The sequence below is a fragment of the Platalea leucorodia genome, assembly GCF_965183815.1.
Source record: "Platalea leucorodia genome assembly, chromosome: 7".
Lineage (NCBI taxonomy): Eukaryota > Metazoa > Chordata > Aves > Pelecaniformes > Threskiornithidae > Platalea > Platalea leucorodia.
Genome location: NC_138829.1, coordinates 57963610 through 57988779, shown reverse-complemented (window position 1 = coordinate 57988779; position 25170 = coordinate 57963610). Strand labels below are relative to the sequence as shown.

At 39.9% G+C, this 25170-nt stretch overlaps 1 protein-coding gene across 2 annotated transcripts in view; it reads right to left on the bottom strand.

Annotated features, from left to right (window-relative positions):
- The window catches only part of ABCC8 (ATP binding cassette subfamily C member 8), an 82851-nt gene that overhangs the window by 4018 nt on the left and 53663 nt on the right, over positions 1-25170 (bottom strand). For both annotated transcript variants that reach the window (XM_082316958.1, XM_082316959.1), the window contains exons 20-37: positions 24412-24496; positions 23060-23140; positions 20325-20462; positions 17795-17920; positions 16990-17089; positions 16130-16377; positions 15002-15162; positions 13744-13813; positions 12888-13045; positions 11567-11659; positions 7886-7988; positions 6334-6447; positions 5579-5699; positions 5285-5415; positions 4631-4709; positions 3641-3749; positions 1977-2080; positions 1041-1174 (exon numbers count right to left, since the gene is read on the bottom strand). In XM_082316958.1, coding sequence (XP_082173084.1) covers positions 1041-1174; positions 1977-2080; positions 3641-3749; positions 4631-4709; positions 5285-5415; positions 5579-5699; positions 6334-6447; positions 7886-7988; positions 11567-11659; positions 12888-13045; positions 13744-13813; positions 15002-15162; positions 16130-16377; positions 16990-17089; positions 17795-17920; positions 20325-20462; positions 23060-23140; positions 24412-24496 — 2155 coding nt within the window. The remainder of the gene's footprint in view (positions 1-1040; positions 1175-1976; positions 2081-3640; positions 3750-4630; positions 4710-5284; positions 5416-5578; positions 5700-6333; positions 6448-7885; positions 7989-11566; positions 11660-12887; positions 13046-13743; positions 13814-15001; positions 15163-16129; positions 16378-16989; positions 17090-17794; positions 17921-20324; positions 20463-23059; positions 23141-24411; positions 24497-25170) is intronic.

Sequence of the window (25170 nt, the reverse complement as noted above, 5' to 3'; positions counted from 1 at the left end):
TGGCGCCTCTGCGGTGCGTTCTTCACCCTGCTGGAAGCCCAGGAATGTCCCAGCACACTGGGGACATCTAACACCAAGGGGTGGCAGGGATAAGCAAGGGCGTGTGCTGTACCTAGCATATTTAACAGTGCAGATAATACTTAAGATGGTCTTAACATACGTACTTCTCACTCAACAAGTACTCATCCTTTGCTATTTAGGAAACGTTGTTGTGTACCAAACTGCCTAGAAATGTCACTAGCACAGATACCTTTATTTGCTATTATCTGTTCTTTAGATATGTATCTCAAGGGAGGAACTATATCCTCAACGCATCAAAATTCAAAATGTGTTTTAACTGGGCTGCATACAGTATAATTCCCAATGTTACTGACACCCAACACACTAACATTTTAGAGAACTAAAAACTGTAGCTGTTATAATAAACCCCTCCAATTATATTCTTTATTCATAGAATGAAGAAGACTGAAACATTTCTCATAACAACATAACAGAGGAAAAAAAAGTCCTAAGAATGTACTGTTCTACTTGGCTAAAATCCAGTCAGTGCACTATTATTGTGTGGTTTAACCTCTGTCTAGGAATTTCGGGCAATTAATGCAACAATCCAGTATGTCTTTTCTATGTCTCTGCTTATTTCCTTGACTCTACTTTCAAGCCTTCTAATGTCCTCATGTGCCCTGTCCACCATGCTGGGGAAATTTGCCTACTTCCCAGTTTATCCTTCACTGACCATCCCAGCTGACCTTCCAAAGCTTTGTTTACTTCAGGAAATCAAACAGCCAATGAAAATAACATGCTTCATTTTCCTGATGCTAGCAATGCTGGAGTAACTATTAAACCCCCAGTAAAATGATTTAAAAGCTCTTTAGATTAGTTAGCAGTGACTCACAACTACCTGGACTTGTAAACACATCTGCACTAAATATGGTGTAAGCACATTACAGAGTAGATAGAATTGCTTTCCACCTTTTTCTTTGCATATTAGCAGTTGTCTCCCCCTCAAGGAAAGCAAGAAATCAGAAACACTGCAAACTCACTGTTGCCATGTCAATAGATGCCGTGGCTTCATCCATGATGAAGATACTCGTCTTCCGCACAAAAGCCCTTGCTAGGCAGAACAGCTGTCTTTGGCCCTGGCTAAAGTTTTCACCCCCTTCTGTGACTATAGCATCTGGAAACGATATAGCAAAACCAACATTTATGGGATATGCATGTGTGTGTACGAGAGGGTCAGATCAGAGCAAAGCATATGCTTGGAAAATAATGGCTCACTTTCAGCATAGACATTTTCAAAGTAACATTTCCTAGGTCTACAGCTGCCGGTGACCCCATTTTGCCTGTTTATTTCCATTGTTCAAAACAACCAGTACTTCTGTCTCACTGTATTCTTTATATCTATTGGACATTAAAGTAGCTAACGATGTTTAAGAGCGAGTGTCTCTGGAACACATGCAGTCGAGGACACTGCATCCCTCCGTCAAAGTGGCATCCATCATTTCTTTACCCTAAGGCTTTACCATTTTTAAGGTTTGGGGGTTTTTGTTTTGTTTTGGTTTTGTTTTTGTTTTTTTGCATGGCCAAATGATTCACACCTTTAAGCTTTTGAAATCTTCTTCCCTGGACACAACTACGGGAAAATACAAAAGAACATATTTTAGATAACACCTGACTTGTTGACACCGTATTTGGATTCACAAGACCCGTAAACATCAATGCTTCATAACAAAGACATACTGAAATAAAATAATAATTTTACCATCGATTTGAACAGAACAGGATTCTGCCCCACAGGTGCAGTTGGTAAGGGGGTTAGATGGATATAGGACCTTTGCCTGCAGGCAAGGACTTTTTGTCACCTTCCATAAACCTAAAAAGCTATTTCTTCAGCAACTACCTTTTTAATAAATAGTATATGTGAAACAGCAATGTTGTGAACACTGGAAGCAATCTTCTCAAGAAGGAAGTCTTATTACCTAGGCCCCCAGGGAGCGCTTTCACCACGTGCTTGAGCTGTGCTATTTCCAATGCCTCCCACAGCATGCTGTCAGTGCACTTCTTCTCAGGGTCCAAGTTAAACCTACAGGTACATGTAATTCAAGAATATCAGTCAATATGAACTTCTGCAATGTATTTCTTCTTTTAGTGTGCTTAGAAACAAACTTGCAAATAATCAGAATCATATGCTAAAGGTCTGGGCCTGATTCTGATCTATCGTTGGTATAAATCCACCAAATTTTGCAGACTCAGTCAACATTTATAGCAGTGTGGTTAAGAACAAAATTTGACTCTTTCAGTTGAGTGGAATGGGAAAAGCTTCCTGTTTTGCAGATATCTTTCTGGGTTTAGGATTTATTTTGTTCTAAGTAAAGAAATTCTCATGTTTTACTAGAAAAACCTCTGAAGAAAAAAAGCTGTGAATATAATCAGTTTAAATTAGCGTTCATTTTTTAACAAAGGCCAAAATTCTACCATCTCTCCTTTTAAATCCCATGTCTCTTTGTTCTTTACTGCTATAGAAATGCTGAACAAAACAATAAAGCTTCATACTGAATTATGAAATGCAAGCCTTCACTGCAACTGAACAAATCTTGGCTTTATGAACAGATGAATGTTATTTTAGCTTGCTGTAGCCCAGAAATGACACCAACAAATGTGAATCTCATATTAATATATAGAATGATAATCAGAAATAAAAGATTCAATGGTGTGTAACACTTATTATTTTTACTTTTTACTCCTACTCTATGTGCTGTGAATGACCAATGCTGGCCTAAATACATTTTTAATAGGTTAATTAATAAAACAAGGGTATACAGTCACCTCATCTTCTGACATGAGTGAATCATGCTCTATTCAGGCAAGTTCAGGAGATAATCTTGGGATCTGCATTAGTGGGGAGCCAGCAAACCACAGAAGCCTGGATCATTTTCAGTGAACTCTAATGACTTTTGTGTAGAAACTGTAACTGCAGGTGATGGAAATCTGCAGTGAGGATTGTACTGTTCCTTTCTCAGGTAAATGCCACAGGCACAGGGAAGGACATTTGTTGGAAACTGTGGAGCTTTTTGCCACTGTTCTACTGCATCATCCTCTCAGAGAAAGAGGATTCTCACAGATATTCTCACAGATGAAAGCAGGTCTCAAAGACTAGAAGAGCAACACAGATAGATGCTCCAGGAAAAAATAGCCCAGACCTTCCCCAGTACTTCTCATATTGTTCTACTGCTTCCTCTTTAGTCTGCATTTTTTCCATCTCATTTTTTAAGGCAGAGAGATGAAAGCAGATGTAGCAGAAAGAAGGTTTCAAGAAGTGCTGAGTGGTTATGGGTATTTGATCAGTGACCTAAACTGATTACTTGATCCTGGAGGAATAAGTAGTGACTTTCCCTACTTCCCAGGCATGGGATGCCTTCTGCCGCCAGCGTGCTGACCAGGCTCAGGCACTGGGAAGGTAGTCTGGCAGGGGTGGGTAAAAAGCACAGACAGAAGGCAGTGATCCTCCCTACTCCAACTGAGGAGACTGGAACTGAACAGTTTGCTATCAGCAATTCTGTAAAAGTCATTATATGGTATAATTAAAATATATAATGTCATATAAGTCATCATATGGCTTTTATTGCTGGTCCTTAATGCTTACCGGATTGTTCCGCTGAATAAAATAGGATCCTGGAGAATGATTGACAGCCTGGATCTCAACGTCTGTAAGGGGAGCTTAGCGATATCTATACCATCAATGATAATCCTTCCTATTCAAAAGAAAACGGACAGTGTGCTAGACTGTTTATCGTGCCACACAGCTGCTGGCAAAGGCACGGCTCACTTTCAGTGAGCGCAGGACAGCAGGAACAGCCCTTGAATTGCATATCCCGTTATTCACTAAGGACACAAGTTTTGCTTAAGCAGAAAGCATGTTTATCTTGAGACTAAGCCTCAGCTGGGAGGAATACAAAGTATACCTGTCATATTTTATGAATGATTAGACACACTACTTATCTGCTTGACCATGGTAAATGTCTATCAAACAAGAAGGTAAGAGGTTACTTCAACCAGGGATTAGTTACCAGGGGGAACAAGCGTGTCAAAAAGCCAAATTACTATTGAGCACTTTGAAATTTTATCTCCAAGAACAACTGTCTGGCTCTGCATAAGGGCCCTGTGGGCAATGTGGCTGGGAAACGGAGGCTAAAATGTTTTGAGATGCCCAAGAGGACACTCCGTGAGGCCCATGGGCATGGCACACATAGCAGGAAACACGGCAGGGAATTCCAGGGCGGCAGGCCAAACTGCAGTCCCCAGTTGCTGAGTTTTTTGGGCCCAGTGGGTCCTATCTGTGCCTTGCGCATGGATCCTTCGTTGTACTTGAACACCTTCCCCTTTTATGGCTTGCTCCTACTGTTGCGATTTAACAGCACAAAAGGACTGTTGCTTCTGTCAAGTAGAATTTTTATTGATCCATCTTATCAGTGGCACAGCTGTTAGGTGACAGATGATATCCTATTTAAACAAGGCCAGAGAGTGTGTCCTGCAGGTTCAAAAATCGCACTTCAAAGCTGCTGTTGTTAAGGAAAGGAATATCAAAGCACCTTCAGGAGCTAAGCTTGACCGATATGCAAAAGTGTAATCTTACCCTCAAAAGTGTCAACCATTCTGAAAAATGCAAGAGAGAAGGAGGATTTTCCACTGCCTGTTCGGCCGCAGATCCCAATCTGTGACACAGAAAGCAGAGGAACAGCAGGTGACCGGAAATGGGTAATGCCTGTGTCTGACACTTAAGATGAGCGGATGGAGGAGCTGTTCTGACCCACGTGATCCTCATGTCCTCCTGACAGTTCAGTCAAACTGAACTGCCCCTAACAGAATCCCTGAGTTCACTCTTTGTCTTTAGGGCTCTGAGCATTTAGGGATAAATCAAGGCCAGTCCTATAGACAGGAACAATAGGAGAGCGGCAACGATGGGAACAAAGACAAGAGAGCCACACGGGAATGATGGAAAGTAGGTCTAACACAGTAAGGGGTCGCTGCCACCTCTTTTGGCACTGGGTGCTGACAGCAGGGCACTGGGATCCTGAGAAGCGGTGCGTAGTTCTAACCTCACACTCTAACGTATGCCTAAACACACCAAGGCAGCAGCCCACAGACTCCTTTCCAGTGCACTGCATTCTTTTAGAGAAAAAATTCTGTAATTCAGCCACGAAAACATACTGCGGTATGTTTTTTCAACTTTGTGATTTCCATGATGTGCCAGTCTAAAGAGCTTCTCAGGATCACCGCAGTTCTTTACCTTTTGTCCTGGAGAGATGTGGGCGTTGACATGCTTTAGCACTGGCTTTAAGTTGCTGTCGTATCGGACACTGAGGTTCTGGATTTGGATCTCCCCTCTGTCTGGCCAGTTCTGCGGAATCTGTGAGGAAGCTGTACCGGGAGCACAGGGGAAACAAAACCAAAAAAAATCAACCCTCTCGTAATAACTTATTCAGCTCATTAAGTGATTTACTATGTTTTTCATGGTAATACACTGCAAAATCATTAAAATTTCAGCAAGCTCTTTCTGCATGCTGCACAAAACTGCACTTACAAAGGAGCCCTTCGTAATTTTCAGCTTCTGTTTTGAGAAGGCCATTGATTCTTTTCACTGCACCCAGCTGGATCTCCATGTCAGCCAGGTTACGAACCATCCAGTTCAGATAGTTAGACACCTGATGTAAAGCAAATACACTACTCAATTCCAGGTTTTTAGTAGTTTGCAACATTTGACCAGCATGCAGTTTATATTCCTCCACAGTAACACCTGTTCAGCCTTAATAAGCTGAAGTTGCAAATGAACTGTATGGTACACATCAACAGGGTGACAACAATGACTAAAGGTTAAATTTCCTAACTGCAGCGCACAGATGCTTTGGTACTACGGAGAGCTGATCTACACCAACAGGAAAGAGGGAGGGGAACAGTAAAGACAGGTGAAAAAACATCATCTTGGTAACTTAAGGTTTGACAGTCTAGAATGATGTGCCGAGGCATAATTACAATTGATGCACTGAAAAAATAATCTTCACTATGGAAGACAATATAAAAAATATGATGCAACTTGGCCATGTTTTGTTGACATGTTTGAACTAGCACTTCAATGAATATTTTATCTAAAAACTGAGGAAAGCATATGCTCAAATATGTCAACCATTGAATGTGAACTGAAGTTAACACATGGTTTCAGCGATGTTACAGTACCCACTATAGATGTACAGACACCTTCGATCTTCCTGTTCATCTTTGTGCCCTGAAGAATTACAGAAAAATGTTTGGGAGAGACAAAAAGGGTCCTGAGATTCTTACCATAAGAGCATAGGTTAGTCCCAAGCCTACAAGTCCCGAAGAGAGTTTACTATACAGGCAACTGGTAATAGAAGTGACAGCTGCTATGAGTACCACACATGCTCCAATGTACTCCTGAAGGAATATGAATAAGCTCCATCACTGTAAGTCTACAAATGATTAAAACATTCTCATAACTTTGCATACCAAATAACAAGCCCACTGCATATTATGAAATACAGGCAGAAAACACCACATAACTCCATACAGACCCTGCCTAGGAACCCATTCTCATTGCCTTTAGCGTGGCTGTGCTGTTTGGAAATGCTGTTGTACACAGAAGGAGTTGTACCAACACTCCTAATCTTCTTCTGGGAAGTCAACACAGATATCTTAAGCATGTCATGGAGGTGGCTGAAACCATGCAGCTGATGTTACCTGGGGTAGGAGGGAAATGCTCACGTGATCCCCTCTGTGAGCAGATCCTCTCTGTGGCTGACGATTGACTGCCGGGAGGCACCGTGGTTGCTGCCGGGTGGCTACCATCCATATTTGTTCAAACAAGCTGTTCTTGCACAGCATGTATGTATTACTCGGACTGTGTCCACCCATGATGGGCTTTTGCTGCTTGAATTTGAATCATTAGTGATTTGACTTCCCACAGACAAGTCTTTGAGTAAAATTATGTAACAGACCAGAAAATGAACTCTGTAGGAGGGAAATTGTCACTCGTCTGCGTTTGTACTGTTTAGTGATATAGGCAATGGTCAGAATTAGGGACTTCAGATGGTCAAGGACTGAACATATAAAAGGGTAACAACATTTTAAGTCATACTCAATATCTGAATTTAGGTAGCAAAAGGTACCAGCTAAAATGGAGTCCAAAACGGAGGTATAGAGTGTGACATGAAATACGAGTTAACATACACTTAGCACGTATAAAAGGAGCCGATGTTACCACAACAGCGGTACTATGCCTGTATCTAACAAAGTCTGATACAAATATCACCACCCACAACATAAAATTCCTTGATTTGCTTCTCAAGGAATTATTTTCAATAAATAATTTCTCATGCCAGGCCACTTTACTGAGCACTCTAGGGAAACAGGCACCTGAATATCTTTGGCATTCTTCAGATGACCCAAAACAGGCACAAACCTGTCTACGTCCTTCTGCTTATTAAGAGAGATTCCAAGATATTGAAACGTTCCTGGGGAGCCACAAGGCAAAGGCCTGCTAACCGCGACTACACAGTCCCGTAAGGGCATCCTGGCTGGCGGCACAGCTCAGCCAGCTCTGATCACTCTTCACGCACAGAGGAGCCAATGTGACCTATAAAAACTATTCTTGTCTTGGAGAAACAGCTGCAGGCCATGGGGAAAATTCGTACTCCATTCAGTTTCCAGGATGGGTTGGGCACACGTTCATTACAGATAGAGAGAGAGAGATATAACGGGCAAAGGTACAGCTTCGGAACCCAGATGAGGCTGGATAACTGTTGGATGCCACATCAGATTGCTTGGAATGAAGTCAAATAAATTCATTGTGTATACACAAAAATAATGTACTTGCCATGCGGACTTCCAGCCAGCGATTGGCAGCCGTAAGGAAAAGGGAAGCAATGTTGTTGGAATCTGTGTATTCAAGAAGTTTTTGTCGAAATTTGGCTTCATACCTAAAAAAAGAAAAAAAGAAAAAGAAAAAAAAAAAAGGGTCAGGCCTTGGGGTCTTGGAAAAATGAAAAGTAAAACTTAATTTCTGGGGGTATATGCTCATGGGCAGCCTGACACAGGGTCTAAATCAATAACTCAGAGTGGCATCATCTGTAGACTTGTAGTAGACCCATGCAAACTGTATTTGTAAAGTATCTTCAGGAGTAAATGGTTCTTATTGCATTGATGAAACTCTGTGTGGGACTTCTGGATCACACTGGGCGTTTTCTAAATGCATTTTATTAATTGGAAACTCTAAGAGAGACAAATCTGAAACTAAAAAAATTAAAAATATATATGAGAAATAATACATGCATGTACTTGTGAAAAGCAGTACTGCAGAATGCAGTTCCTTTTCTCACTTAATCATATAAACTCAAGTTTTAAAATTTATATTCCTGTAGTGTCTAGAAATTGTAACCATTTATAAAGTATAAATCCAAAGTATCTCCAGTCACGGTAGCTCCAGTGTTAGACAAACATGTTTGTCCTTATCACTAAACGAACGGAGTGCTTTGGAAAACAAAAGTCCAAGCACATGGTGCAACAAAAAGTAACAGACTGGAAAGACCTGTGTTCCCCCCCTCAGACAAATTAGCCACAGAACACGAAATAAGATCAATGGCAAATAGGTCTGGTTTACAGTTTATTATCGTGGATCTGCACTCACTCATCAGAACAGCTGCATCCGTGAATTCTGCCTTGAATTCAGCGGATATGGAAGATGATTCCCTGCTACACCTATTTAGATGGGGGTCTTGGCAAGCATGCAAGTCAGCCAGTCACCTCGTTTAGCTGGGCACATTTATTTGCATAGGTGTGCATTAATGTGTTCTTAATAATAAAGTGTATCAATAATTATGTCTAATAATAAAGGAGAAGTCTGGCACAAAAGCCTTTTCCAGGGTAGTAATAGAAGCTTGAAGGCCTGAAGATCTAGTTTAAGCACCCAAAGCTTGCCTTTGCCCCCCCTTTATTACATTAGCAAGTTTAACAAACTTGCTAATCCCCCCCTATAAAACTGCCCTATTTATATCCTTAGCTATTATGGTTCCAACAAGCTCTACTTATTTATAAACTCAGCTCTCCTTATGCTGGTATGAGAGAAAGATATGACAATGTTTTGTTTAAATATGAAGTACATGGCTTAGAGAAGTTTTCAAATTTGTTCACTGCAGAGTATCTTAAACCTTCTTCTGAGTACAGTATAATAAATTTACAACTTTACATAAATCATTTATGCTTTTCAGGAAAAGAAATAGGCCACTTTGTGGAAACAATTTAGCTGTTCACAACTTAGCCACGTGCCAAGCCATAAGAGAGATGTCTGCTGGACAGGAGAATGGCCTGAGCTGGCTCCGAGCGTGTTGGTGTGCTCGCATAGCCTAGAATGGTTACTCCTGAAAGCGAGCATTAGTGCAACGCAGCATCAGAGCTAGCGAGCCCTGCCTTTCCTCGCCACTAATTACCCTCAGTGCCCTACCATGCAGAGAGCCTGCACTGCTTCTGGAACCAATTCAGTCACATTCAACTTTCATATCTCTATACCATGAGGTATTATGTGATGCAGATATGCCTTAGAAGATGCGAGGCATGCATCATGAGTCAGTCATGCATATGCACGTGGAATGGGGATGCAGACAAAGCTACCACTGTTGGTGGAGTACTGCAGAAATATCAGAATTTCTCTTCAGAAAGTGTCCCCAGGTTACAAGGCCTCTCAGAATACAGACCAGTCTTTGCAGAAGCCTTCACATTTACATTTTATTGACTACTTAGCACCAATGCAATCCGAAGTGCCAGACAGCAAACTATAAATCAGGCCAGGGCATCTGCTGAAGGTGTATTTATAGCTGCAGCAGTAGCTGTCTTTCTGATCTCCCCCTAGATTTTTTGTATGTTTTTTTCCTTATGCATTCTGAGTAAGTGGAGGATGGGGAGTTACCAAGGGTAAGGACACTCCAGGAACAACTGGCACCTCCTAACTTTATGACTAGATTCTTGAATTAGTGTTATTTTTAGGGATGCTCAAGCTAGCAAGTCTAAACTCCCCTCCTGCTAATATGTTAGGCAGCTGAAAAGCTACAGAGTCCTAAAAATAGCCAGGTTACCAGCTGATGCGGGAGGCCGGCAGGCGATGGAATACAGAACTTACTGCACGCACATGGCTGTTGGGTCAGACACACATCAGTTACCGCGGGATTTAAGAAAAGGAGGCACCAAACACAATTCTTTGGCAGAGGAGTTCATTTCAATGAATGCTCCAAATGACTGAAGATATTAGCTAGATGGCATTGAATATTATTTATTGTATCAACACCTGAAAATATACAGCCGTAATACTCTAAAGATCCTCTTGATGAAGTAGAAGAATACATGGATAAATGAGAAAACCAACAGTTAAAAAAGAAATTGAATTTCCTTAAAACTGAACATAGACATACCTACAAACTAGAGAACACTGTTGGCACTTAACGAATTAAATATCCAGTAACAGTAATTAATAATGGAAAATACTATGCTGTTCTGCCACTCTTCGGGAAGCTACCTTCAGTCAAAAAGAAACAAACTCTTAAATTGGTTGTTCTTTCATTGAGCTATTTATATATCCTGTTTAGAATAGTTTAAGGAAAGTTAACTTTGTGCATTACTTCTATTATAAAATTAACATTATAGGTTAGGAGAAAGAAGCACTACTGTTTCAAAGATAGAATGGGAACAGTAATAACCGACAAAACGTGTAGATATCTAGCTGAGAAGGGGTGTGGAAGACAGTTGACCGCATTTGGGTCAACTGGGAAGAGACAAGAATAGCACTGGTGTAGGGAAAGCAGCTGGTAAGCTCAGCAGCAGTTTTATTGGTACCTCTACTAGTATCAGCGTGACTGCCATTTTTGTAACACAGATACACAACCCGGGCACGCTATCCGGTGTTCCTGGGCTGCTCTCTTGTGAGCGTGTGTGGACAGAAAAATGAATCAAAACAGATGATGAAAGACACTGTCTCCAGCTTGTGTATTTTCAAAATCAGTATAAACAACCACATTTTTGGCTGGCAACCTGAAACATAACTTAGGGTGCTCTTGTATCCTCTGAAGTCACTAGCCTGCACAGTTTATCTTACCAGGACATCGACTCATACACAAATTACTCTGGCATAGCAAGTTAGTGCATATTAGTTGTTCCATGGCAACTGCTCAAGCGCAGAGTCTGCCACACTGCATGCTGGGGTAACTGCAAGCTAATTTAGCTTCTTAAATCACATTTGCCCACAAGTTTTTTTCCAGGCTGCGTGCAAGTGTATGGCGAGTTACCGCAGGGCAGCTGACACACATTAGCTTGTTTTTCTACAGTAACTCCTTCACATGCAAAACGCTTAAAGTTGTTCAGTGTTTTGGAGATTCTCCCTTAGCAGCATTTTGAGGACTCTGGATTTTCCAGGTGATCCAAATAGCAATTACTTATAACTGCACAATTGCAGAACAGAATCAGAGAAAGATATTCAAAAGTGAGGTAATGTATGTTTCTTAAAAAACTCTACCTGAAGGCTCGGATGGTGGTAAGACCTTCGACAGTCTCTGAAAAATGGGAGAGTAATGGTAGCTGAGTGCTGTCATCCAGCTGCTGCAGGTCCCTGGAGAGGGTTACGAAAAGGATTTTGTAAAAAGGCAGTTTTGTTGTGCAGTTATTCTCTTGAAACAGGCCCAGGGAGTGAAAGGGAATCTCATCACAGTAATTAGATACATAAGGTTCAGACAGATCACGAAGCAGTGCTGCATGTCTCTGAGCAGGGAATGAAGACTCCAGGAGGATTCCTCTTTTAACATTTGAATACAAACAGTGCTGGAGTCCTGAATGGTTCTTTGCCCTTCACTGCCTTCCCTCATTTCTCCTATATTCCTGTTTCTTATACTCATTTGTTTATTCATTTAAACACCATTCTGGCTCTATGCTGAATATAAATTTAGTGGGATACTGCAAATAAGAGCTCAAGTTAAGCAGAAGGCAAAATGCAACTTCCCTTCTCTCCCCTCTCTATCCCCAGATGACCGCACAACTTCTCCCTGAGCTAACAGTATAACTCATACACTCACTAAACGAGAGCCTGCACTCATCATTAGGTTGTGCTTCTCGATTTCATGTTTAGTCACCAGATCAGTGGAAGCACATGTGAGGTGAAATTCTGTTTAGTCTCGGTTCTTTCCAGCAGGAAGTGAATTGCTTGCAGACTCCCTCTCGATCCATGCATACACGAAGGGATAAATGCAGCATGGCTGCAAACGCTTCTTGAGCGCCACCGGGGGGGGGAAGCTGTATGACTGTAGAAGGGGAAAAATCACCGATACGGCTAACATTTTTCAACTTGTTACAAACTAAAAGGCACCCAGAAGAAGAGGATGCTCATGCATGTTGGATCCTTAACAGGCAGCAGTATCACCGTGGTTATACTGCATTCTCCAGCCTCCACTGGATTTCCAGCCTCCAGATTTCCACTTCCACCTGGAAAGGCAGACATCAGTTTCCCTGTTTTGTCACCACATTTTCTTGGATGTACCCAGCACACGGCCCCTGGGGAGGACAGCATCCAGTTGGGTTTTTGTGTCCTGTGAACTCTAAGAAACTTTGATCACAGACAAAAACCCTGCTCATGCCTCCCAGAAGTTCTGCTTGAAGAGCTGCAGGCAAAGGCGCTTGTACAATGACACATTTTCACTATAGTGGATTTGGCTCGCTTTCAGACAGGGCCATGGCTTTGACGGGACCAAATTTAAACATGAAGTTCCCCAGCACTGCAATTCTGCAATGCAATCGCGCACTGCAGATGTTTCTATTGCCAGAATGATACTGGTTTATGCTCTTACCGTGATGCGACTCGGAAGTACTTCTGGATGAAGTAACACATGATTGCAAGGGGAACCAGGGCAATGAGAAACATTGGTGTGACGTACGAGATAACAGCAAGAGCAGATACACACAGCAAAGTGGAACGACTCAAGCACTCCAGGGTAGCTGGAATGTGCTGTATAGATAAAGAAGAATAAGCACACAGAATCTTCCATAACGTATCAAGTTTAAACCAGCATTATTTCATTTTCCTTTCTCCCACTTACACCAGGAAAAAATTTTTGAGGATCTGAAGTACTAAGCATACAGGTCTCCTTTTGAATTGACTGCTGGGTTTTGGGAAAGTCGGGGGGGATTTCTGTGGGGCTGCTTCATGTGTCTGCATTGTGGCCCACAATCCTCATGTCAGAGGATTACAGGTGGGATGCAACAGACGATTTCAGCATCTGCATCGATCCTATGAACTGGCAGTGCAGTCTGGGGTAAATACTGATAATTTGAATTTCAGTCATTTCTATTCTGGGCGACAGCATTTGCCTCTCTCTCATTTCATTTGCTCATATGTGTCAAGAGAACGTGTTTACCCGCTTTTAAAAACAGTAGATCCTCTTAATTTGGGGATATCACTAAGGATCTAATTTTGCTTCCCTTTTCTATACAGGGCATCTTAATCAAATAAATGGTTTTTCAATGTGCATTTAAGATGAGGAATTCATTCTTAACCTAGAAAATCATGATGCAAATTGATATAGTAGTCAAAATTATAGATCATCAGCAAACTTCATCTAAATGAGTGTATAATAAATGAAAACCCACTCTTTCAGACTGGGGAAGACAGCATAACTTGGGAGCTTGAATATATTTATTCAGTACCTGGTCGATGGTATTGCAGTCAGCTGAAAATCTGTTCAATATACTTCCCAGAGGTGTTGTTTCAAAAAACCTAAAATGAGACAAGGAATGGGCAAGATTACAATATTGATACTAGAATAGTTTGGGGTTTTTTTTTTCTGTCTTCTTTAGGCAAGGTACTGTATCACAGACACAAGCAAAAAAATTGACGACCACAGTAAAGCTTGTCATTCTGCCCCATAACCATGGCTTTCCAATAAACTGGCAGTCTTGACTGTAACCCAACAACAGCAAGCACGTCCTCAGCTCCCTCTACTGCCTAAGCTCCACAAATCACATGATTACATTTAAAAAAAATCCTTTCAGATTTGCAATTTGAGGCCTCTTCAATTCATGAAAAATGCAAACAAAGTTAAATTGCAAGTCTTGCATTTTTCTGGGAATAGAAATGCATAACTAAAAACAACTGTTGGAATAATACATTAAAAGACCTTTCCTTTACATTTGCATATGCAAAATGCAAACTTCGTTATTGCTCTGTAATTGTTAACTGTTCCATAACTCATGTTGAACCTGAAGTCTAATGCTCTCCTAAAAAAAAAAAAGTTTTTAAAAAAAGTGTCTGAGGTTTTCCATGTATATTATTTCTCCATGATTTCTTGGTCAAATACAGTTAGCTTAAAAACAAGAAGGTATTTTTCCTACTGTTCAGTAACAGCTGCAGGTTTGAACAAGCTACAGCTCTCCTTTCATGCTTTAGAAATAAAACTTATGCAGGACAACAAAGGCCTTTACTGGTATCTGTGCACCCCAGTGTACTCTAATGATGCCTGTGATGACACTTTGAATTATCCCTTTGAACTGTGATGGCACTATGAATTATCATTCATAGCCTAGCACAATCACTGTCTGACAGTAAATATTTCCAGTCATTAAGATTATGATGCACGCTATGAATGAACTGTACAACATACTGATCAATAATTGTGTTTTCTCCCTAATTAAAAACAGCAAAGAGAAATTAAACATGCAAGGAAGTAAATCTCTAAAGTCACAGTCAGGCAGGAGAGGCATTTGACTAGTGTCGAGGATCTTGAGCAGCCTGGGTACCATTTTCAAAAATTGCTCAGTAGTTTGATACCTGGTGATTTTCAATGAGACATTAAAAAAAAATGTGATTCACAGTCACTTCTTAATAAAAACTGTGCTTAGAAGACTGCCTTCAAGTAAGGAACACAAAATTACTACCATATAATTTGTATTACAACCAGAGGAATACCTCATTGGAGCCAAAATAATTTTATTTAGTAAGGAAGAGTGTAGCTTTTTGGTGACTTTCAAGCCAGTCCACTCCACTGCTATTGATGTGACAAGACATAATACAATCCCAACACAGCAGAGAATGCTGAAAACTTTTGAATACGGAGAATGGTTGAAATCCTAAGAAACAAAGAAAGAGCAACAGAATTATTCACTGCAAATTATGTTTAAAATTTATTGTAAAAACACAAACACAAGACTCCCTAAATTAAACTGCCAATGATTTTCAACCATCTTACACCACAATTTATTATCCTTTGGAAGAGGAGTGTTTGCATGAAAGTAAGAGATTAATCAGAAATTTAAAATGATAGAATACTACAAAAAACCCTGAAAAGATATATTTGATAATTTCATCTGAAGGAAAAAATCATCTTCAAGGCATTTATTATGGCTTTGTTGTTTTGGTTTACTTCTTGAAAAGGAACAGAATAATTTTTAATTTGAAATACTAATTTCATATTTAAACCCAGCATCAATAAAGCATCTTTTAGAGATGAAAGCGTGACTCCAGTGAAACCACACATGCACCTGCCAAACATTAATGTGGGTTATTTGTAGGCACTAAATCCTGATAAAGAAAACAATCCTAGTTCTAACAAAACAAAATCCCTCCACTACTGCCTTATACATACAGAGTACCCTGCTAGGTAACACTGTGGTCAGTTCCATGTGGAATTCACACAAAAATCTATGAAAAAAGCATGCTTATTAAAAAAAAAAAAAAGAAATCTGTGTTTCCCATATGTTACAAAACCTGAAAGGCCTACTTGCAGTGAGAATGCAACAGTACAGGAAAAAGAAAAAAGAACTATGATATCAAAATTACTTTACAGATCGAGGTTTAGGCATATCAGCTAGATGATGAAAATACAACAAATCTAGCAAAAGGAGAACAACAATGCACAAAACCTAACTGTTAGTTTTATTGCACTGTGTACCCGAAAATGAATTAACCCCAAAATACTCTGGAGTGGTTCTATTATAGAAATACAGCACATTGCACACAAATCTTGGAGCGGAGGTCGACAGTGGGAGATCACCACTGGTTAAATCATAAGAGGAAGACGAATGAGGCTTTGCATACCTCACAGTGAGAGCAGTTTTTCAGCTTCAGCTCTGTCTTCGCAGAAATGGCATCCGAGGTCCAGCACGCCAGGCAGTAGTCGATGGCCACCATCACCGTGTGCTTCAGCAGCTGGGACAGAACCAGCAGCGGCAGAAGGAGGATTCCTGCTGCGCTGAGGTACTTGCCACAGGCTCTCCAAGGCATCTTTGCTCTCTGATGCAGCACTGAAGACAGGTTGTCTTCATCATCACTTTCTGTTACTTCTTCTGAAATGTGCATGAAAAAAGTAGAGCCACGCTGACTTACTCACAGACACCTTTCATAGAGACTGACAAGTGGCAGCTACAAAACAGGTTGTCTTCTACAGGATAAACAGTGGCTTTAAGATGAAATTACCTGCTCAGGCATGCATGTATTAGCCTGCTAAAGTTAGTAGTAATGCATGCTAAAAAGATGCAAAAAAACCTTAGCACTAGGTGATTAATGTCTCCAGTCATGTTTTTGCAATTTAAAAGTACTGGCTTGATAAAAAATAATTGCAATTTTTTCCTAGGTAAAACCTTAAATGAGTGTGCTTAGCTATTGACAGGTTTGAAGCTCACCCCGCAAAAATTGTTCAATATTATTTCTCTTTCTTTATCAAATCATGTTCAAGTATAAGGAAAAAACCCTCAAAAGTTTGGAGGAAGATATGACTTCTGAATGCTTGAAATCACTGTAGCCCGGAGGTAAAATCAATGGAAACAGCACTCGCAAATCATGATCCACATGAAAAATTGTTATTCTCTTGCCAGTTTTAATTATGTTAATTCATTCTAAAATAATTTAACTGTGAAACAGTAATGTAGTGGTACTGGGCTCAAAGGGTGCCCTTTTACCTTCATCCTCTTCATCATCTTTCAGCAGAGCTTCACGGGAATACATCGTCCTCCGGAGATTTGTTCTTTCCAAAACAGTTTTTCTTTCAATAATAGTCTCCTAAAAAAGGGACAGTTTCTGTGTTCTCAACCAGAGAATTAATAACAAAAATTACTAGCTCTGACAAAACTTGCTTCCAATCAGAATGACAGAGAAAAATAAAAGTGAGACTCTTACAGCAGGCAGTCATAAGTGATGGATTTGCTACCTCTGTGTAAAACCAAAGGACATCAATTAGATATCTGACATTAATCTCAGGTTGTCAATCCCAGCCCTCCTGGAATCTTAACTTGGACAGATATCCCTGAATTAAAAAGAACCAGGATGAATATCTCATTCTTCCTGTGTTGTAGTATTAAAGACAAAATGTGTTAATGATTTAGAGAGCTCAATATAGGCACATCCGAAAAACGTCTGCTCAATGCAATGAGTAAATTCAGGCATATTTATAGAAGCAGTTGTCAATATTGCACATTACCAATGCTTTTCCCCTAAAATGGCCCAATTTAATATTCCTTAGACAAGAATATTTTGATAGGGCTTCCTATCAAGAATGGATCAGAGGCAACAGTATCAAGGAGGTATGAGATGTCCAGATGAAGGAACTTCTCTTAATAGATAAATAATAATGGTAATAGTAATACTACATTCATACTAAGTTAGAAATTACACACAGCATGGCAATCCTTGCTAACGCTTTCAACCTAAGAAAAAAAAAAATTGTCACATTTTTTGCAAATGTTGATTGCCCTGCCCATCAAACACCTTCTCCAGCTCTTGGTCTTGTCGATTCATTAACGTCTTCCAGTGTTCAAAGAGCTCAGTCTCTGATTTCTGAATGTCCTTCAGTGTTCCTTCTCTCTGGATGTTACCATCTTTCATTGCAATTATCTAGAAAGTTAGAAATGCAAGTGGTGAGATAAATAGCCATGTGTATCTATTTATTTTAAAGTTATGTTGTTGTGTCTGGACAGAATTTTCTCTTTTCTTAAGTAAAGAATATTTCTGCAAACAAATCTGTCTTAAGAAGACAATGAAGTTCTCTCTCAACTCTATCCCCTTTACTCAAGATGCTGCAAACCCAGAAACTTCCTGCTTCATGCTTTCAGAAAGGAAGGCTGCTGTTAAGTAAGAAAGAAGAAGAACGGGGTCCCCATCAGCAAACAGGAGAGTGCATTACTCTTCCTAAATACAAGTCGTTGGCAAGGTAAGATTTTAGAGTTCTCATACCTCCTAAAAGGAAAAGGCTTTTAGCAACACTCTGAGCGCAGCATGTTTTGCCCTCATTCAGGCAATTAGCTGTGAGCATGCTGGCTCCACCGTCTGTTTGATATCATGGACCTGATAAGGAAAAGCTAGGGAATTTGAATCCCTAAAGCTTTTAAAAGCATCAATAGTGGACATGGTATGAAAAAAAAGTATATATGCAAGACAAAGTCTGAAGGGTGTGGTTTCCAGGTTTATATCAGTGTAACTACATTGTATACACAGTGTACCTACCTTCCCTTTAGATCTGACAAGGAGAATTGGAAAATGAGGCGTGCGGATTGTAAACCCACGTGACATCATTAGAAAATAGTTAATGCAGTATTTATTTTTCTCTCGCCCTGGAAACTCAGAAATTTCGGGGGGGGGGGGGGGGGAGGGAAATAATCTGTTCCACTTATTGCTAAGAATTTACACCAGGGGAAAGGAAAAAATAAAGCAAACAAGGATCTTTGTGGTCAATTTATTCAGGAAACCTGTAATTGGGCTGGACTCTGAATTCTTCTGAGGGTTTTGCTATGAAGATTTAGGAGGGCCATCACATATACTTCAAATTATATTTTTGCTTAAAATTCCTTAATAAAATAAAATAAATATTCCTGCTGCACTCCATTGGGTAAAATTTGCTAAGGCTTAATGAGAACTATGCTTAGGAAAAAAACCTGAACTACCTCTTAATAAATACATTTTAATGATAAACTTAATACAAATCCTTCCTGGCCTATAGGCTGTTTGGAACAGTATCTTTCATAAAACATTACTGAAACTGAATTAGAAGATAAAAATAAAATAATTCTCATAGAGTATCTCATAAAATATGAACACTTAGAAATGTGTCTGACATTCATAAAGAAAATGAAAAAGATTATACTGATACAAGGCCATAGCTGTGCATAATAAGTAAAAACACCAATATATAACAATTGAAAAAGAGGAAGCTAAGATGGACCTCACAAGCAGGGGAAGGAGGCAGAAAATTTCTGTATCCTGAGAGACACTAACTGGAAAACCAGAACTGTGTTTAGAACAGTAGTAATTCTTAAGGGCGTATAACTGAGGGACAAGGTCACAGCAGACACCATAAAGCATAAATACTGCCCACCAAAAACATGATCAGAACAAGATTAATGTCTATCTGCACCTTTATAGCAAGCCAATATGACGAACAGAAAGCACCTGAAATATGATTATTTCTCGAGATGGAGTAACTGCTGCTATAGTCTGTGCAAGACGCAAATGGCAGAGAAGTCCTGCTAGGAGGCATAACTGCAGTCATCAGTCCTCGTGGGCAAGACAACCTGTGATGTTGTAGCTGGATAACTGTAGGAGAACTAAGTGGGAGGCCAGTGTGAACCAATGAACTAAAAAGATCCAACAAAGCAAACCTCCTTACCCTACTTGATTTGCTTCATCTTTGACTTTGCAATTGCAAACTATTACAGAAAGCATACCTTAATTTTTTTTCTGTAAACTACAAGATATAACAAAGAAACCTAACAAAAAAATTGAATACTACACATTTCTTAAAATTTTGCCAGCATACAAAGGGTAAAGATGTTCTTGATTCATTATGTACTACTACTAACCGCAAGGTAATACTGTTTTTTTCCTTACATTTCCAGGCACCTCAGTATCCATAAACACACCTTTTTCTGACACAGCATGGACAAATTCCTAGCAACATCCCAGCAGAGGCAAATATGTTACTCAAACATTTCACTGTTTTGAGATAAAAAAATGAGCAAAATTTTGCAATTTTGGATACTCAATATATTTTAAATGCAGCCTGCTTTCCTGAGAGTATTAAGTATCAGCTCTACGAAAATCCAACCTATTCAGGTGATCTAAGATGGGAATCCCAAAATTACGGCACCCCAAACTCACTGGCTAATTTTCAAAATATCTTTATTACGTCTCTTCTCACTAAACTACCACTTGGTGGAAAGATGAAGCAAAAGCCTCGTTTGTCGCAGGACACAATCGTGCCACATTCTTGCCTCCTCAGAAAAAACGGGAAGAGCTTTCTTACCCAGTCAGCATGGGGTAGGTACTGCAGCTTGTGAGTTACTAGCACAATGGTCCGCTTGTCTTCCCGTAGCATTTTCAGGATCCCTTCTTGCATGAGATGGTCACTTAGGTGGATATCCAATGCAGAAAATGGATCGTCCTGTCACAAGGAAAAGAGGTCAGGTTTTGGAGCCAGCATTTATGGGATTTAAGGAAACTGACAGATTTTAATACCGGTAAAATGAGTTAGATCAATATAGAGAATCAAAGAGGCCATCAGAAGATCAAAATTGTTCTGAGGAATGGTTTTTGTAAACTATGTAACAACAAACCTTGACCTGTCTGTTTGCAGCGAGTACTCAGCCACAGGGTAACATCAGCTGTGTACGTGCTATCGTTTCCTGAGGCCTTCCGGGAACTGCTCTTCTCAACAGATGTTTCATAGCCTACACAACTGCAGTACATTGTTTCTGTCAGACTCAAGACGATACGGCAATGTATGTCTATGGTATATATCACACAAACTGCTCCAGGGACAGCGACAAAGAGCACATTTTTATTTCCCTTGTATGTAATTGCCTTCTGATTTTTTTTTTTTTTAATCCGTAAATCAAAACTCTATTAAGAAAGAATCACAAAAGGAGAAATATGGATCATTTTGATGACTCTGCTCAGATGCATGATTTATGACCTCGGTTATCTTATTGAATCAATGAATTATATGCAATTAATTTAGGCATAAGCTAATCTGCACCTTCTTTTGAGGGACTTGTTTACCTAATCCTATTTATATGGAATTACAAATCTATTATTTCTGCTTGCACTACTGATACTGGCTGTAGGATTTAGTTAGTATTATTATTTCATGCTATTATATTACACTAAAACCAGGATTTCCTAAAAATCAAATTTTGTTTTCTTTTCTCCAGGTGTTTGCTGATAAAGTAGGGTTGAATTTGAATTAATTCTGCTTCCTGAGTGACATCATTGCCACCAGTTAGTTAGGGAGAGGTATAAGCAAAGAGGTGAGTGCTTTAGAAAATCCCCTTGAACTTCTATTCCCTTCAATTTTGCAACAATTCACATTATGACCGCATTAGACACTTTAGTATTGTTGCTTTCATGTATCTACAAAACCAAAAATATCCGAAATCAACAGTGAGATAAATATGACCACTGAAATTCTAATAAATCAGAGCATCATAACTTAGAACACTTAAAAAGTGCTTTTGAAACACAGTAACTTCTGACTGTAATACAGAATTTATTCTCAAAAACGTGCGTGCAACTGTGTGTGCACTGTGCTCTCTGAGCAAGGATGTATGTCGTCAGCTTTACTGCTGCGCTCTTCTCACGTGGCACATACCTACACATCATTCCGAGCCCCGAGTTTGTGCACAGCCACTTCGTATGCAATGCTGCACTTCTGGGGACTGTAAATGCCAGCTCACAGAACGTGACACTGCACTGCGGAGCCAGGCAAGGCTGTTCATTAAGGCGGCACTCACCGTATATGATTATAACGATGCACTGATTACAAGACACCTGAAAAAAATCAGTTCACGCTGCAGGGCTAGTCCGACATGCAACAAATAAAACACGCTGAGTGAATGAATGTAATTAAGAATAAAATATGCAATGAGTTATCACATGACCTTTTTTCATACCTGCAATGATTACAAGAAGTTTAGAGAATACGAAAGGTTATTGAATATGAGGTGCACACTTGTGAGAGAGAAGTTTCATAAGCATTTGTTTACAAAATCAGTCTTAAAAGAACTGAGTGTTTACAAATACTAACATATAGGATTCCTGATTATTTTTGAAAGATCGGTAACTAGAAAAAAGTTTATTTGTAGGTGCTTTTACATTACCAAACCATAAGAGAACCTGCTACTATTAGGAGGTTACTGAGTGTCCTGCACAAAAGGACAAAAGTGACAAAACCAAGTTATTGGATCTGCTGATTTGCAGCACCTGGCCTGACTGCTCTCTACCCTCCTGCATTCTGGTCAATGCCTGGAAATGCCCTGCACATGAAGCAAGCACATATTGATCAGCCTAATTACAGGGAAAGGTTTAAGTAACCTCCCAGACTTTTAGGGATGACCTCTAACGTGCACAGCTTTTCTAATCCCATGTGACTCAGGTCTTGTGGCCATAACAGCTGGATTCAAAGCTCCTTGAAAACTGAGCTTAAGAAGGAAGTCCTAAATCGGAAAGCCAGCAAGCTCACTACCAGCATGCGTGTAGGATGCATCCGTTTTCCCACCTACTAAGTTTTTAGAGCCTGCTCTCACTCCTTTTTCCATAGCACTTCTGTTGAAGTTGGGACAGGATATACAACAAGCAGTTCAGGGTAGGAAAACAGCTTAGTTTGTTGCAGAAAGGAAACACCCCAGACACAGGACAACATTAATTTTAGGCCTGAGACAGCTTAGGAATTTTATGAATACAGCTGAGAGTATTACATTTCTAAGTACCAAAGATAAACACAAAGACCAAAAAGAAATTTCAACAGACTGAGAGGGGAAGCATCAGCATTTCAATTTGTATCCTAATATCTACCTGTCTGTCTGCAGCGTTTACAAAACGCTTCTTACCTGCAGGCTAGCTAACAACGGATATAAAATAAACAGTGCACATTTGGCTTAGCTCAGTGAAGCACAGTGTTCTGTGTGTGTTACCCATGAAATACTCTAAATGCTCACATCTCATGCTTGTGTTTGCAGCATAAACATAACGGCACCTACTCACCAGGAACACAACATTTGTCTGCTGGTAAAGTGCTCTTGCCACACTGATACGTTGGCGCTGCCCTCCAGACAGATTAATACCCTGGAGATAAGCAGGAGAAAAACAATCAGTTACAAAAACATCAATTGAATGCTCATATTTAGATCGGATTATCCACAGAAGACTTTCTGGACAAAGAAACCCAGAGAAATTTTTCAAAAGTGTGGGCCTGCAATTCAGCTGGGACACAGTACATAAATTGTTAGAAAAGCCAGAGCACTCTGTCCAGAGCTGTACTCCATACATACCAGAGGGACGGGAAATGTTTAATGGTTTGTGGTGACACAATGGTGTAGGTGGCACAGATATTCTGCAGGCAGTCTAAACTAGACTTCTACTCAAAAGTTAGCCTTATGAGTCTGCCTGTGTCCTGGTTCTTACCAATTTTTATTTTTATAATTGTATGCTTTCACACTATATCAGCTCCATTATATACTGTAATCAGTAATTGCTAGCTGGGAGGTCAGACCATGCTGAGGTGAACATTACCGGGTTGCTACTGTACTTGGTTTTGGCCCTTAGTCCCCTGCTACCACCCTGCTCTAAGTTACTTATCCTTCCTGTGATCCACCTGCAGTTCCACAAACACCTTAACCTCTCATAAGCCAGTACTGCTGCCAAAAGACGCTACCCCACCTTCTCCCTCCCTTCCGCTTCCCTCCTCCTGTCAAAAAAACATTTGTTTGGCTACACAATGAATTGGGTTAGGAACTAATTTATTTAAAATTAACATGGTAGCCAGCGTGGAGATTAGGCATGGAAATGTATCCTTAAATGTATCTGGGGGGGTGGGGGTTTGTTGTGGGTTTTTTGGTTTTGTTTTGTTTGTTTGTGACAGTGCCAGTATATGCCAGAGTAAACTGTTTACAGATTTGTGACTTCTGTTTCCTTTCTTGTCACTCCCTAATCCTCCCTGATGTGATAAAGCTTAGTTTGCTGTTTATTAAACACCTGGTCTTTTTTAAATGAAGGGGCTCTAAAAAGAAATAAATAAATCAATGAATTATTTATTTTTATGTTACTCCTAAAGAAACCAAAAAATGCACTGTGAAGTCAGGGTATCTGAGATAGCAGCCACAGAATTAGTCAAACATTCTGATAGCAGCACATTTAAATTATTGCATCTCACATAAATGACAGTGTTTCCATGTTTACTGAGCAATGAGCTTTCAGACTAATGACCCAAATGTACACTCAACTGAAAGATTACCTTTGTTGCCAAATAACCGGTAAGATTTTAAGAACACAACAAAATAATAAAAAACCCTCTGTATATTTAAAACAAAAATAGAAGCCTGTAGCTGTTTACTGACCCTCTCTCCAATCTGGGTTTGGTCTCCATGAGGGAGAATGTCAATATCAGGCTGGAGGGAACAAGCATCAATTACTGCTTTGTACCTGCGGAAACAAAAAAGGCAACGCAAAATCCACACAGATACTGCTAAAGAAGCACATTTCTACCTGCAGAGGAACAAAAATTAACCAGCTGGAAAAATCACACAGTGGAAAACATATTTGTTAGCCACTAATTGTTCTAATGGGATCTCTTTCAATCACAGGCAAGTAAATATTTCAGCTAAGAAAAAGCATCTTAGGTCAGCTTCCCAATTAAAAACATTTAGTAGTTAAAACCAGGCAAAACAAGCACAACTTCTTCCATGGTATATTGTTATTGTTTAGCATTTAACTTTTTTCATGACCAGGGCCTTTGTTTCTTGTTTCAGTATCCAAGGATGACAGAAAAAATGTGTGTAGGATGTGAATACATAGACAACCACTTCTTTTAAGGGCAGGCGGGATCAAATACCAGCAATTAACTTTTAAAATATTTTAGAATGTTTGGTGGGCATTTATACTGAATAAAAAGGCAGCCCATTAATCCTTCGCAATGTACCAAACACTGGAATTCTAATGAACAACGTTCCCACTCCCAAGCAGCTAATGTCCTTCTAAGACAGTTAAACTAGTCAATTAGGTATAAGAAGAGAATACTGCATGCTGCACAAACACGGTCCTGGGAATTGAAAACACTTCTACGCTTAAGTTCAAGTGAGACTGACCTCTGTCCCTTG